Here is a 12,320-nt window from a genome sequence, read left to right as displayed (position 1 = left end):
ATGGTATAGTGCATTAACAAGTTGGTCATTCAGATTAACTTTCCCCAGCAGCGCAACTTTCAATATAAATTTCCTGCTTGTGCAAAAGATATCATGTGCAAAAGATATCATTTGCTTTTCTGACCATTTACAAACAGTGCAAAATCAAGTGCATCGGAATATTACGAGAAAATAAGAAAAGAGACAAGAAATGGGCTCTGTCCTGCTTGTGTCTGCCACTCTAGTCCCTTTCACACTGCAAGTTGGTCTCTGAAAATTGCCGGAGCTCCTTCTGTGTGAATGCTAACAAGTGCAGCGCAGCGCAGGATATATGATGATACATTTATCTTTGTCCCTGTTTACACTTGGTATTAAGATGCGTTTTGGTCCATCGGCCCACAAATGGACAACGCTAAATACAGATGTAAACGGGGTGTGAAAAGTTTTGAGCTTGTCGACTTTCGACCACTTCCAGAGGTAGTTGAAAACACATTCGACTGAATTGCTTTCGTGGTGTAGACGTTGAGGTGATCAAATGTGTTCAAGCAGCCAAAAAAGTCCGCCTACTGACCTAATACACATGTAATCATTGCGAAACATACAAGGACTCATGCTTATCAGATGCGATTTAAACTTTGATGGGCCAAATCAGAAGTATTATTTTATGATAAAACAAAAAAGAAACACCAGCAGTAAGTACAAGCAGCCGTAATTAAATCAGTAAAATCATTAAAAGTCTAATTTGTATATTGTGAATACATTGTATGTATACAATCATGTAGTGTATTCCTATCTCTTGCATAAACGTTAAATTATTTGATCATTTTAAAGAATAAAAATTGCTGTATTAAAGTAACATGTTATTGTCTGATAGGGCATTACAAACAGCTATTCTGTGTGGTCTGAATCTGATTCAACTCAACAGGTGCACTGAACTGCTCATGTCACCAGCATTGCATCCCGTTTGAGGTCATATTTTCAAGGGTTGTGGGCCCATTAATAACTTAAGATCATTGAGCAGTAGAAATGCTTACTACAAATCTTATTACATTCACTCTAGCAATAAAACGTCTGTACGTGCGAACGCCCCATGACACAGCACTCGCGATACAGAGGTGAACAATTAAGTGGGATGGTCTGGCTGTTAGGAGAAAGAAGTTAAGCTGTGTGCAGTAGCTAAGCTTTTTTGTCACATACATCTCACTTTTAGAGAGGAAATGACAGCAGAGGAAAAGAGACAGTAGGATATCTGCATGTCTAGAACTAATGTAGGTTTAAAACACATGGGTTGGTGGTATTAACATCCTACACAAGGTGTTGACATTTCAGGCTAAACAGAGGATGTTATGCCCTTTTCCTGTTTATAAACTTTACCAAAAACCGCTCTGATTAAACTAAGGATGTGTAATAGCTGCTTTCAGCAATATTTATGACTGCTCTGTTGCCAAGAATAGGTGGTTCAAGCCTAGTGGTTCAGGATCTGCACTGTACACACAAAAATTAACAATTTCAAAGTGTGACTGACACTAGAACAGCAAAGTTGCAGTTACTGTTCTACTTTAGCAGCATTCTTGTTATGTGGTTTGTCTCAGAGTAATGTGAGGTGCAGGTAGGAGTGTGTGTGGTACTAACCGACGGGTGGCGTGTGGAGCTGAAAGTGTACTGCACTGAGTGAGGAGGGTAACGGCTCTGCTCGCTGCTGAAGGACCCCTGGCTGGGGGGAAAGCCTGAACTAGACATGCTGCAGCTGTCTGGTTGGGTGCTGGAGGCTCAGACGGGGCCTGGAGCACTGCTACTCAATCACGGGCTCAACGTTGGCATGATTGTGCGGCTAAACCACCTGAGGAAGAGAGAGAGAGAAAGAGAAGGAAACATCAGAACATTTCATGAGCCAAATATTCTGAAGGAGTCTTGAGTACAATGAGTACAGTGAGTGCGACCAATTGGCAGCCATTTCTAGTGACGGAACATGCTTTGTTTCACAGGATTGCTATGCAAGTGTTCTGCTTGGTTTTCCAGAAAAAAAGTTCTGGCTTCCTGAACAAAAGACATTTTGATTCTAACAAGCCCATGAGATTTGTAATGATGTTAAAATTTCGACACAAAGCACATCAAAGAAAAGGACTGCATCATGTGGCACCGGTCTTCTCAAGAATGACTCAATTCTCAATGACTTTGCCTTTCTGCTGTTGTCTTTTAGGTTCCTTTAGCTCACTTCACTACTCATGGAACTAGGGCTGGGATAAACGATTATTTTTTTAAACGATTAATCTAGCGATTATTTTTTCGATGCATCGATTAATCTACCGATTAATTTTTCCGGGCCGATTCGATTTCGATTATCTCCCCATTAATTGACTACTAACAATTTATACATGTTGATTTACATATCTGAATGAAAAAAACATGAATTCCTTAACATTGCAATATATGTTTATCGCTCTTAAAATTACAAAATAAAAGACTGACTAAGAATGCATTACTTTTCACTTGTATAGAGATAGCATTCAATAAAACCTTGAAGCCTTGAAAACACATAGCTTACTGAAGCAAGCTTACTGAACACATAGGGCCTAGCTTACTGAAAAAAGAAGTTCTTTCAGATGAAAATAACAACAACTTGATGTCTAGCGTTCAATAAAAAAGGTCACCCAAAATACTTGTTTAGAGCAATTGAAAGAATACAGTAACCAATGTAAACTTTAGGGCTTTAAGCTAATACAGAGAGTGCTTTTCCAAAATAAAAATAAAAAATTTAACAGTGGGAGCCAGCAGCCTGTCATGGAGAAAAAAAAAATCTCTGATTGCTCCACGTGAAACTTTGGCGTTCCGCCCTTTTTCTATCGTGTCTAATGATTTTGGTTAATATTCACGAGGGGTGGGGGAAGAGAGAGAGAGAGCGCTCGTGTAGTTTGAAGACTGTGAGTGAAACTGCGCGTGAAACTTTGGCGTTCCGCCCTTTTTCTATCGTGTCTAATGATTTTGATTAATATGCACAAGGGAGGGAGAGAGCAAGAAGCGCTCGTGTTGTTTGAAGACTGTGAGTGCGCGCGCAGCCGGGGCTCTCTCTCGTACGCGCCCTGTCACTGTCACTCACCGATCAAATAAGGCTTTGACACCCGCCAAAAAAAAAGATCAATGCAGAAAAACCCCTGGATTGGTTATATAACGTTGGACAGAATGTTGATCCGGCCATCGCGTATATTCAGTGCACATAAGGTAAACGTTTTGCAAACGTTTTTTAGATAAATAAAAACAGGTCGACGAATCGATGCGCATATTTTGCGTCGACGTATTTTTTGCGTCGACGTCATCGATGACCTCGACGCGTTGTCCCAGCCAAACATGGAACCATAACAAATTTCAGTACTCAATAACAAAAGCAGTGAAATTTCAAAGCAATATTTAATAGCAATTACTGAACACAATAGTTGAAATTTATATTAATATTAAATTCTCATTTTAATATTATAAACCTCATGTCATTTCAAACCTTTATGACATGGAACACATAAGATGATTTTGGGGAGAACAGTTTTTGATTTGCATTGTATGGTCCACAGAAGATTACAAATTAAAGTTATACAGGTTTGGAACAACATGAGAACAAGTAGCATTTTCATTTCTGAGTGAACCTTTAAAATGGTAATGTAAACATTAAAACAATGTAATCTATTTCTCAAATAAACACTGCTTGAGCAAAATGCAACAACAGTAAACCCAATTACAGCTGGGGTAACTTCTGTTCCTCTATTCAAGTCAATGTATTAACATCACAGCACACGCTGAACCATACATGTGCATGTATTACCATTTTGTTTAACTACTAGCTAAATGCAATATTTTGTATATCCCCAAAATAAATATTTAGTGCGTTTCGCGAAGACCTTTTCATATCAGTTCAAAAGGTCAAGAGCAGTTATTTGGCTTTTAGAGATCACGGATAATGCTTCTATACATAAGACCTCTGTCCCATCTACCAACACATAAGTCTGTTTGCATATCCAAATCAGTCAGCAGGAATCTCTATGACTGGAGCAGGCCGACTCCTTCTCCATTCAGAATGTGTGTGGATGGGATTTTCCATACACCCTTTCAAATGCTTATCTGTCAGAGCCTGAGCAAGACCTATTCAGGAGGAGATACAGCAGACATATTGTTTGATATGTCCACACTTCACTTTTATACCTTTCAATCATTCTTTCATCAACACACACCTCCATCGTATTGCTTCCATTCATGCCAGAAATATAACATTTATATTTATCACTTCCCCACAAAATATGCCTCAGGCTAAATCAAAAGTGATTCACAAAGTGAATGGCACTAAACTAGCACACTAACTTAAGGCAGAGTTCGCCAAAAACTGAAACTTCATCTATAAATTAAACCTCACGATGAAACTAAATGGCTAAATATTCAGCACAGGAGAGCAGACAAAGCAGGAGACTCCCACATCCTACAAAATCCAGGATTTGTCAGAAACACCTGTCACACTGATATCATTTGGCCCCATCAACACCACTATAGAGAAGAATCACTAAACTTCCATTCTGGACATGATGCGTCAAGCAAAGACAAAACTCTTTATAAAAATAAAAATAAATTAACACTGAAAGATCCACATTCATTCTTTCTGCTTTCTGTATAAACTTAACTATAATAATGATCTGAGATCAGTTTGGATGCTCAAGATTACATTAGGGAAGAGGAGGATCAACATAGATCAGCATTAAATGGCAAACTCGCCCAGAGGGAGTCTCTCTGTTGGCCAATCTTAAAGGGTCAGTTCACCCAAAAATGTTAATTAAATCACAAAACTTTTTTTTTTTCATCAGAACATCTCAGTGTCTTTTCCTTCATACAATTAAAAGCTAATGCTGTCCAATATTCTTCTAAATATCTTCTCTTATGTTCCACAGACGAGATAAAGTCATACAAGTTTAGAACAACATGAGGCTGGGCTAAATGACAGCACTTTTGTATGAACGATCCCTATAAATGGGTCATGAGATGGACAATCAAAATGTTCTTGATATTGACACATATATAAGAAGTTAATCAAAAACATACTGCAAGCTTCAAAACTCCAAATTAACTTATTATTTTAACACCAGGATTTGACATCAGGAGAAAAATGACATCATGATTCTCATCTCCAATTAAAATGCGTCATTGGTATTTTCCTGAAGGAAATAAACGGTGTATTGGAGGCAGATATTAAGGTCTGGACCGGAATATCCTGCTATGATATTTTTTTTCATGAAAAATTAAAAGGTTGCATTAAAACAAAATAAAGAAAAAAATGAAGAAGAAAAAAGGAAACATATGAATGAATCAGAAAACAGATAGGGTGAATTTCCATTTCACACTGACTTGAACACATTTTTTTGGTATCTATGTAGGGCTGCACAATTAATCAAATTCTATCGCAATTACAATTATGGATGCCACAATTACTTAATCATTCAAAGCATCAATTAATCATTCATAGTCCACTTGTGTTATTCTGCATGCTTAAGACGTGTTTTTATTTTCTTTCTACGTTATCTTAAGAGTTTTCCCCCATTATTTTAATATAACATAAAAAAAGTGAACATATGGTATTATAATAATTTAAAGAAGGTACCAATCCGATTTATAGTTGACATTAGAGGCTTAATACTATAGAAAAGCACTAAAAAAATTCAGTTAGAGGGATAAGTTGTTTATTTCCATAAAATAATATGGCATGCAGTTGCATCAAACAATGGTATAAAGATAATTCAATGTAAATTGTGGTTTTTGATTAATCATAATTAATAACCACAAATACAATTTTAAGGGAATAATCAACAATTATGCTTTTTGTCATAATCATGCAGTCCTATGTCTTGTACAGATTTGGAATCCTTGAACATCTCTACAAACCACAATAGCCTTCACAGGCACCGCTCTGCAACAAAACAACCCAAGTGTAGCCCAGTCATCTGAACATGATAATTAGTTAACTGATAATCAGATCATTTAAAACAACAACAAAAACTATTTTATCAAGACGGATGAGTGAGAGGATATATAAAAGTCATAAGGAATGAAACCCCTCCAAAATTTAGTCAACGTGGCAGCTTGCCTCTCGAGCATTTTCTGGTGCTTTCTTGCTCACTAGCATTACTGTGCCACGCTTGGCCACAGACACGGCAGCACAACAGTTACAGGTCCTGTGTTCCACTCCACTGTCCCCCAGCCAGCACATTAACCAACGCTTATAAAACCCAACTGCATTGAGAAATGGAAAAAAAACACAGGCCTGGCACTCTTTACAGACACACTGTATCTCTCCTGATGGAAAGCCTAATTAAGCTGCAAGTGGCGCCGCAAACAAAGCTGGGTTCTTCTGCAGGGTCATGATAGAGAGAGGCGTTTTATTATCCTTCAAACAGCATTGCTCTGGAAGTCATTTATGAACTTTTACACACTAAAGGCAAATCAACAAGGTCTGTCACCTTGAACAGAACAGTACAAAGTCTGGGCTGTACGTGTGAATGACAGCAACTTTTTTTTTTTATCCTATCCAGTTATGCATGTTTACTGTGAATTTCTGCTTTAATGGCAGTCTAGCCTAATTAACACATTAACAATAAAAGTGTTGAAACCACATTCAGGGGGTTTCTGCATGCTAATCGACATTTAGACATGCCAGAAGTTGACACTCACCAACAACAAAAGTTGGCTAAAACATGTTACCCTAAATCTCATCAGAGTACCTTTCACACTCTACTAACCAGACGATTGGGAATGATAAAGATGTCTCTACGATCTTCTTTTGGAGAAATATCATAGTATGGTGCTATTCTATTACAAGTGAAAATTATTCTAGTACAAAGTGAAAAAAACATTCACATCAGTGTTAACTCAGCAGTAGAGTTACACTCATAGAACACTGCACTTATCCACAATCACAAAAGTGTGAGATTTGTATTAAAGCCTTGCTGGTTAAACATTTCATATGCATACTGTTCTGATGCACTTTTCCAGTGCGTACACCTGAAGCGCTCGCACACTAAAGGCCTGTCAAATAGAGCACAATTACTGAACTAAGTTATGCATCGCATCTGATTGCGCTAATACTGTAAAGTTTACATATAAACACAGTTGCATATGTCTAAAGTGAAAGTAAACAACTGAGAGAAGAAAAAATGAGTGTGTGCCTGTATATTAGATGAGTGCAGCTCTTAAAAGGACAGTAAGATAAGAAACATGCTGCCGCTTGTCATTAATGGGATAGTTCATCCAAAAATTATAATTCTGTCATTATTTACTCACATGTTGTCCTGAATCTGCAATTATTTCTTTATTGTCCGAAACACAAAATAAGATATTTTGAGTAACCAAACAATAGCTGGTCCCCATTGAATTTAATATAACATTCAACTGAAAAAAAAAAGAATCTCATTCAGGTTTAAAACAACACGAGAGTCAGTAAATGATGGTATACAAATAAGACACTATGACAGAATTGACAGACAGATGACAGAATTTTAATTTTTGGGGGAACTATTCTTTTAATGTACATAGAGATGTTCCAATACCCTTTTTCTCTTCCCGATACTGATTCCGATACCTGGGTGTGTATTATGGGTGGGCGATATCTCGATATTTAAAATATATCGAGATATTTTTTAAACACGATATGGATTTTTACATATCGTATATATCGATATATTGCTTATATTTAATTCTGATTCCTCCACTTTCCTTGTTTGCCTTCTCTGTGTTGTGCTCGCCCCCGCTCGCTCACCCCCCGCCTCCTTGCTTTTGTCCCCCCTCCCCTCGCGTGTAGAGAACTAGTCAAAAAAAAATAAAATAAATAAAAGTAAAAAAAAAAAGAGGACAACTGGCTCCTTTATATGGAGATATTTTGGTTTTAAGGTGTGGGGCGAACAGCAGGCAGATGTCTACTGTAGGGCTCAATGATTTCCGCGATGCAGAAAATGCGGACGGAATCGCGGAATCCAGTCATAAAAATGGAATTTACAGTTTAACGCGGAATGTCACGGAATTTGTCAAATTTTGAATGAATTAATCAAAAGTAGGTCATGCACTTACATCAAATCGCAATATGGACTAATATCTGCAAATATAAACCTGGAAAAGTCTATTTAAATATGAATCCTGCATGTTCAGCGTGTCTGTGTTAATGAATGGCGCAGAAGCGCGTCTTCATTCATTAAACACACGGAAGCGCGCGTGACGCTCACGCTGATTTCAGCGTCTTTCCTCTCACTAATAAAGACGTGAACACATGAGGAACATCTCCAGAACTGCGCTGAGAGTCACTTCATGAGCATCTGACCGTTTGATTTGAGTAAAACTAGCGTCATATCATATCCTAGACTGTAGTATCACATACACAGAACTGTAAAGGTAAACCAGTCAAAATAAAAGTATTTGAATGTACATAGCCCACTACTATTACTACTATTAAAATGAAACGAACATAATTTTTTAAAGAATAATCACACAACATTTCTTTCATGTTTTATTTTTAATAGTAAATCCCCTTTGTTTACCAAAAAATAAAGTTTGCTTAATTTTAAATAATTAAAAGATAAATTAAATGAATGTTTTATGCTTTCATTTGATAACCAGAAAAATTTAAATGGACAGAATGTCTGAAAGGAAAAAAACATTTCAAATAAGGCAATTTTAAGAATTTTTTTAACTAATTAAGATGTTTTTATGCATTTAAATAATTACACATGCTAAAACACAGAACTAGGTAATAGGGATGGGACGATAACCGGTTTTATTGATAACCGTGATAAAATGTGCTGAAGGTTAGTAATATCGTTTAAAAATGAATTATCATTAAAACCGTGTTTGATTATCGCGGTTTTAATAGCTCACTATTAAATCATGTCCAGCCAGCAACAGTCTGACGCAAGCGCAGCGCACAATGTTTTTTTTGTTTTTTTTCTAGAAGGATTGGCGAAAGTCAGTGACTTTTCTATGCTTTTCTATGCTTCTACACTTTTCATTGTAAGGAAGGAAATGCCACAGAATTTAATCTTTCTTTAAATTAAGTGCATAGAGTTGCTTGTTTTATTAGTTGTTTGTTGATTATTAAATATAAAACTTGCTGAAATGTTTTCAGTGTGAGCATCAACTATTTTTGAACACTTTCATCTCGTTTCAACAAAACCGTGATAATATTGATAATCGTGATAATTTTAGTCACTATAATCATGATATTAAATTTTCATACCGTCCCATCCCTACTAGGTAACAATAAAACATATGGTGAAGAAAAAAATCAAATGTATCATAGGGCCCTAAACATGTAATATTTGGCATATTTGTTTTTGCAGTAGTTTTTGGGGGGTTATTTTTCCTATAAAGATATCGAGATATATTTTTTGCTCCATATCGCCCAGCCCTAGTGTGAATCTGTATATACAGCTGTATAGACTACTAGCCCTGTGTAAATTGCTAGAATTATTTTATGGTGTGCTTCAGACTTATCCCTTAATAAAACATGAACAAATACATGGTGAACTACTGTATTTATTACAGTATTTTTATTATCTGACATGAATTTGACAGTAATATTATTTATTTTCTTAAGCGAAAAAAAAAAAACTTAAAATGCAGCCAAAAATCTAACACCGCAAACTAAAAAAGGTATTTTAGTTCTACAATATATCTGTATAAAAAAAACTACAACAAATAAGTCTAGGAATATAAAAAATGATATATTAATCAGATAATCTCTTTACAACAAAACAAGTAAAAAACAAGCAACTGTCTAGGCATAATTATTATTATTATAAATAGAGACGTATTATTATTACTACATAGAGACATAGCTAAATCTACTGTAGGCTACAACAGTAGCTTAATATATTGTCAATTTACTCACGTTAAACCGAACATTTATTTTGATGGGTTGCCATGAAGATCTTTGAGTGTCTGTGTTTATGATATGACAGTTTTCTCAAATGAAACTGTAAATTCTCATGAAGTGATGGTTTATGCATTCGTGTCCTCATATAGTGACACACGGCATGAGACTACAAAACGGCGAGTTCCTGCGCATCTGCGCCTGTCACCCACAGAGATGTACGCGGAAGCGACTGAACGCAGCTGCGAGTACCGAATACACTCGGGAGTCGGTAACTTACTACCGGTACTACAGAGACGCTGGTATAATCACATTTTTTTAATTTTCAGCACCGACTTGGTGGTGAAGTGCCAGTACTTGTGGCATCCCTAGTCGCCGTTTTACTGTCTGGTTGGTCCAGTATGAAATACTGCTAAACAGCGGACATATTGCTAACCACTGATCTATAATATAGAAGCGGCTTCACTGTCTGTTGGCAGTTTAGAATGCGATGAGCGATCCAGTCATATATAGATCAGTGCTGCTAACGCGTTTTCATTTCTTCTTCGCTGCTCTAAACAGGGGTTGCTTGTGTCAACACAGCACAACTTCTTGTATTTGTAATGCATTCTGACCGTGCAGTGGTTAGGCAAAGCTAGCGGTCATAACTACGTCTTGTTTAAGAAAATGGTATCGATCGGTATATGGGTTCATGTACTCGCCGATGCAGATGCCAGAATTTGTTGTGGTATCGGTGATATTTCCGATACTAGTATCGGAAACAACTCTAAATGTACATAAAACAACAAAAAACAAAGAGAATAATCACTCACTGATCTTGACTGAAGACCTTTAATATGGTTTCTTTCATAAGAATCAATGCACAATTGATGTATATATTGTTTAAAGTATATAGGTTTTCCCTTTTTATATTTTTTATTCAATACTACTAAATACACCTACTGTACATGAAAAAGCAGTTTGTTTTATTCTTATGTTTATTTGTAATGTGTATCTTTTTTCTTATTTTTGTTTAATAACAAAGATAAAATAATGACAAAGATTTTCATCTTAACTCATTTTGGCCTAAATATCTGCTATTAACTAATGGGATTTTGTTTGGCTGTACTGCTCAGACAACTTCCAAAAAGTAAAAACAACATGACAAAGAATCGTGATAAAATCATGATATTTTGCCATATCGCCAACCCCTACTGACCAGTCATGAGGGGTTGGTGGTTGGAACTAAAATACTGGAAGGTACTTTCCAGTTAATATATGTGTCCTATAATGAACCCACTGTGAAAGCAAACAAATCTATCTCTTATGCATGACGCTTGTATAGGGGTGCTAAACTTAAACGGGAAGAAGGGCAATATATGAGTATTTAGATATAGGTGTATAAACTTTTGTCTAACAGATTATTTCTTCCAAGCAAGCCATGTGTAATCAGCGTGTGATCTTTAAGGTTGATAATTACAACATTACTCCCTAACAGACAACGGTCATTAGTTGTGAAACATATATAGGTGCACAAGTCCAAACTTTATGTGATTACCAGCCAGCAAAACTGACACATGCAGCAGGTTTTATATCCAGCATTCAATTATTCTCGTTTCAAGCATGAATTTACAGACTGTTTAGTTTTACATGCAAGAACAGGATACCACATGTATGAGAAGCCCCAGCTCATGTTTTATTTGAAAGAGCAGACTTCATTAGTGATGATTTTCTGTAAACTCCAGGCTGTGGTATAAACGCACATTAATGGCCTTACCCAGGAAGCTACTGAAAACTATTTAACCGGAAACCACATACATAACATAAATGCATTGGCTAAACAGAAATGCAAATCAACCGCAAAACAGAGCATCTAAATTAATATACAGTGTAGAATGAGACGGGAAAGAGTCTAAGGGAAAGCGCCGTTAGCTGAATGTTTCACCTTTGCTATCAAACCCGCGTCGCCATCTTGAGCATAAACGCTCAGCTCTCACTAGCCTGCGTGTAATTCACCATAAAGCAGCCGAGATATATTGACATTAAAAAATACACTCACCTCATGTCCTCAGAGACACCCCAAATAAGCGCTGAAAGGTGAGTCTGTGTGGTTCAAACGTGCGGTAATGTAATTCGTCGGCAGTGAGACTGCGCGTGCACTCACACACTTCAAACACAGGCGAGTTATTTGTCCTCACTGAGTCGTGGATATAAATTCAAGTCGCTTTCTGTACGATTCTGCTCCAGAAATTAATATGCATCACAAGTGTAAAGGTTTCTTCTTGTTGAATGCCCGATGACTTGCATTTTGCGCAGCTCTGGTGCACCTGAGGTGACGAAGTGAAAGAGTTTTTCTCAAGCAAACAGGATGAAACGGTGTGACGTTCAAACTCTCCCCACAGGCGGCCTTCACCCCACCCAGTCCTCTATCTCCGTATATTACTGTTATACAAGAATTACAGGAAATATATGTTTTATT

At 36.8% G+C, this 12,320-nt stretch overlaps 1 protein-coding gene across 12 annotated transcripts in view; it reads right to left on the bottom strand.

Annotated features, from left to right (window-relative positions):
- Positions 1-12,320, bottom strand: part of LOC132141079 (nuclear receptor corepressor 1-like) — an 87,382-nt gene that overhangs the window by 74,556 nt on the left and 506 nt on the right. For 4 of the 12 annotated variants that reach the window (XM_059550279.1, XM_059550280.1, XM_059550282.1 and 1 more), the window contains exons 1-2: positions 11,901-12,227; positions 1,612-1,819 (exon numbers count right to left, since the gene is read on the bottom strand). In XM_059550279.1, the coding sequence (XP_059406262.1) occupies positions 1,612-1,719 (108 nt within the window). In that variant the 5' untranslated portion in view covers positions 1,720-1,819; positions 11,901-12,227. Of the gene's footprint in view, positions 1-1,611; positions 1,820-7,284; positions 7,304-11,900; positions 12,229-12,320 lie in introns of those variants that run through there. The other 8 variants (XM_059550273.1, XM_059550284.1, XM_059550276.1 and 5 more) reach the window with 4 other exon arrangements.

The sequence above is a fragment of the Carassius carassius genome, chromosome 5 (genome assembly GCF_963082965.1).
Source record: "Carassius carassius chromosome 5, fCarCar2.1, whole genome shotgun sequence".
Taxonomy (NCBI): domain Eukaryota; kingdom Metazoa; phylum Chordata; class Actinopteri; order Cypriniformes; family Cyprinidae; genus Carassius; species Carassius carassius.
The sequence above is the reverse complement of the archived record's forward strand: the minus strand, read 5'-3'. Positions and strand labels throughout refer to the sequence as shown.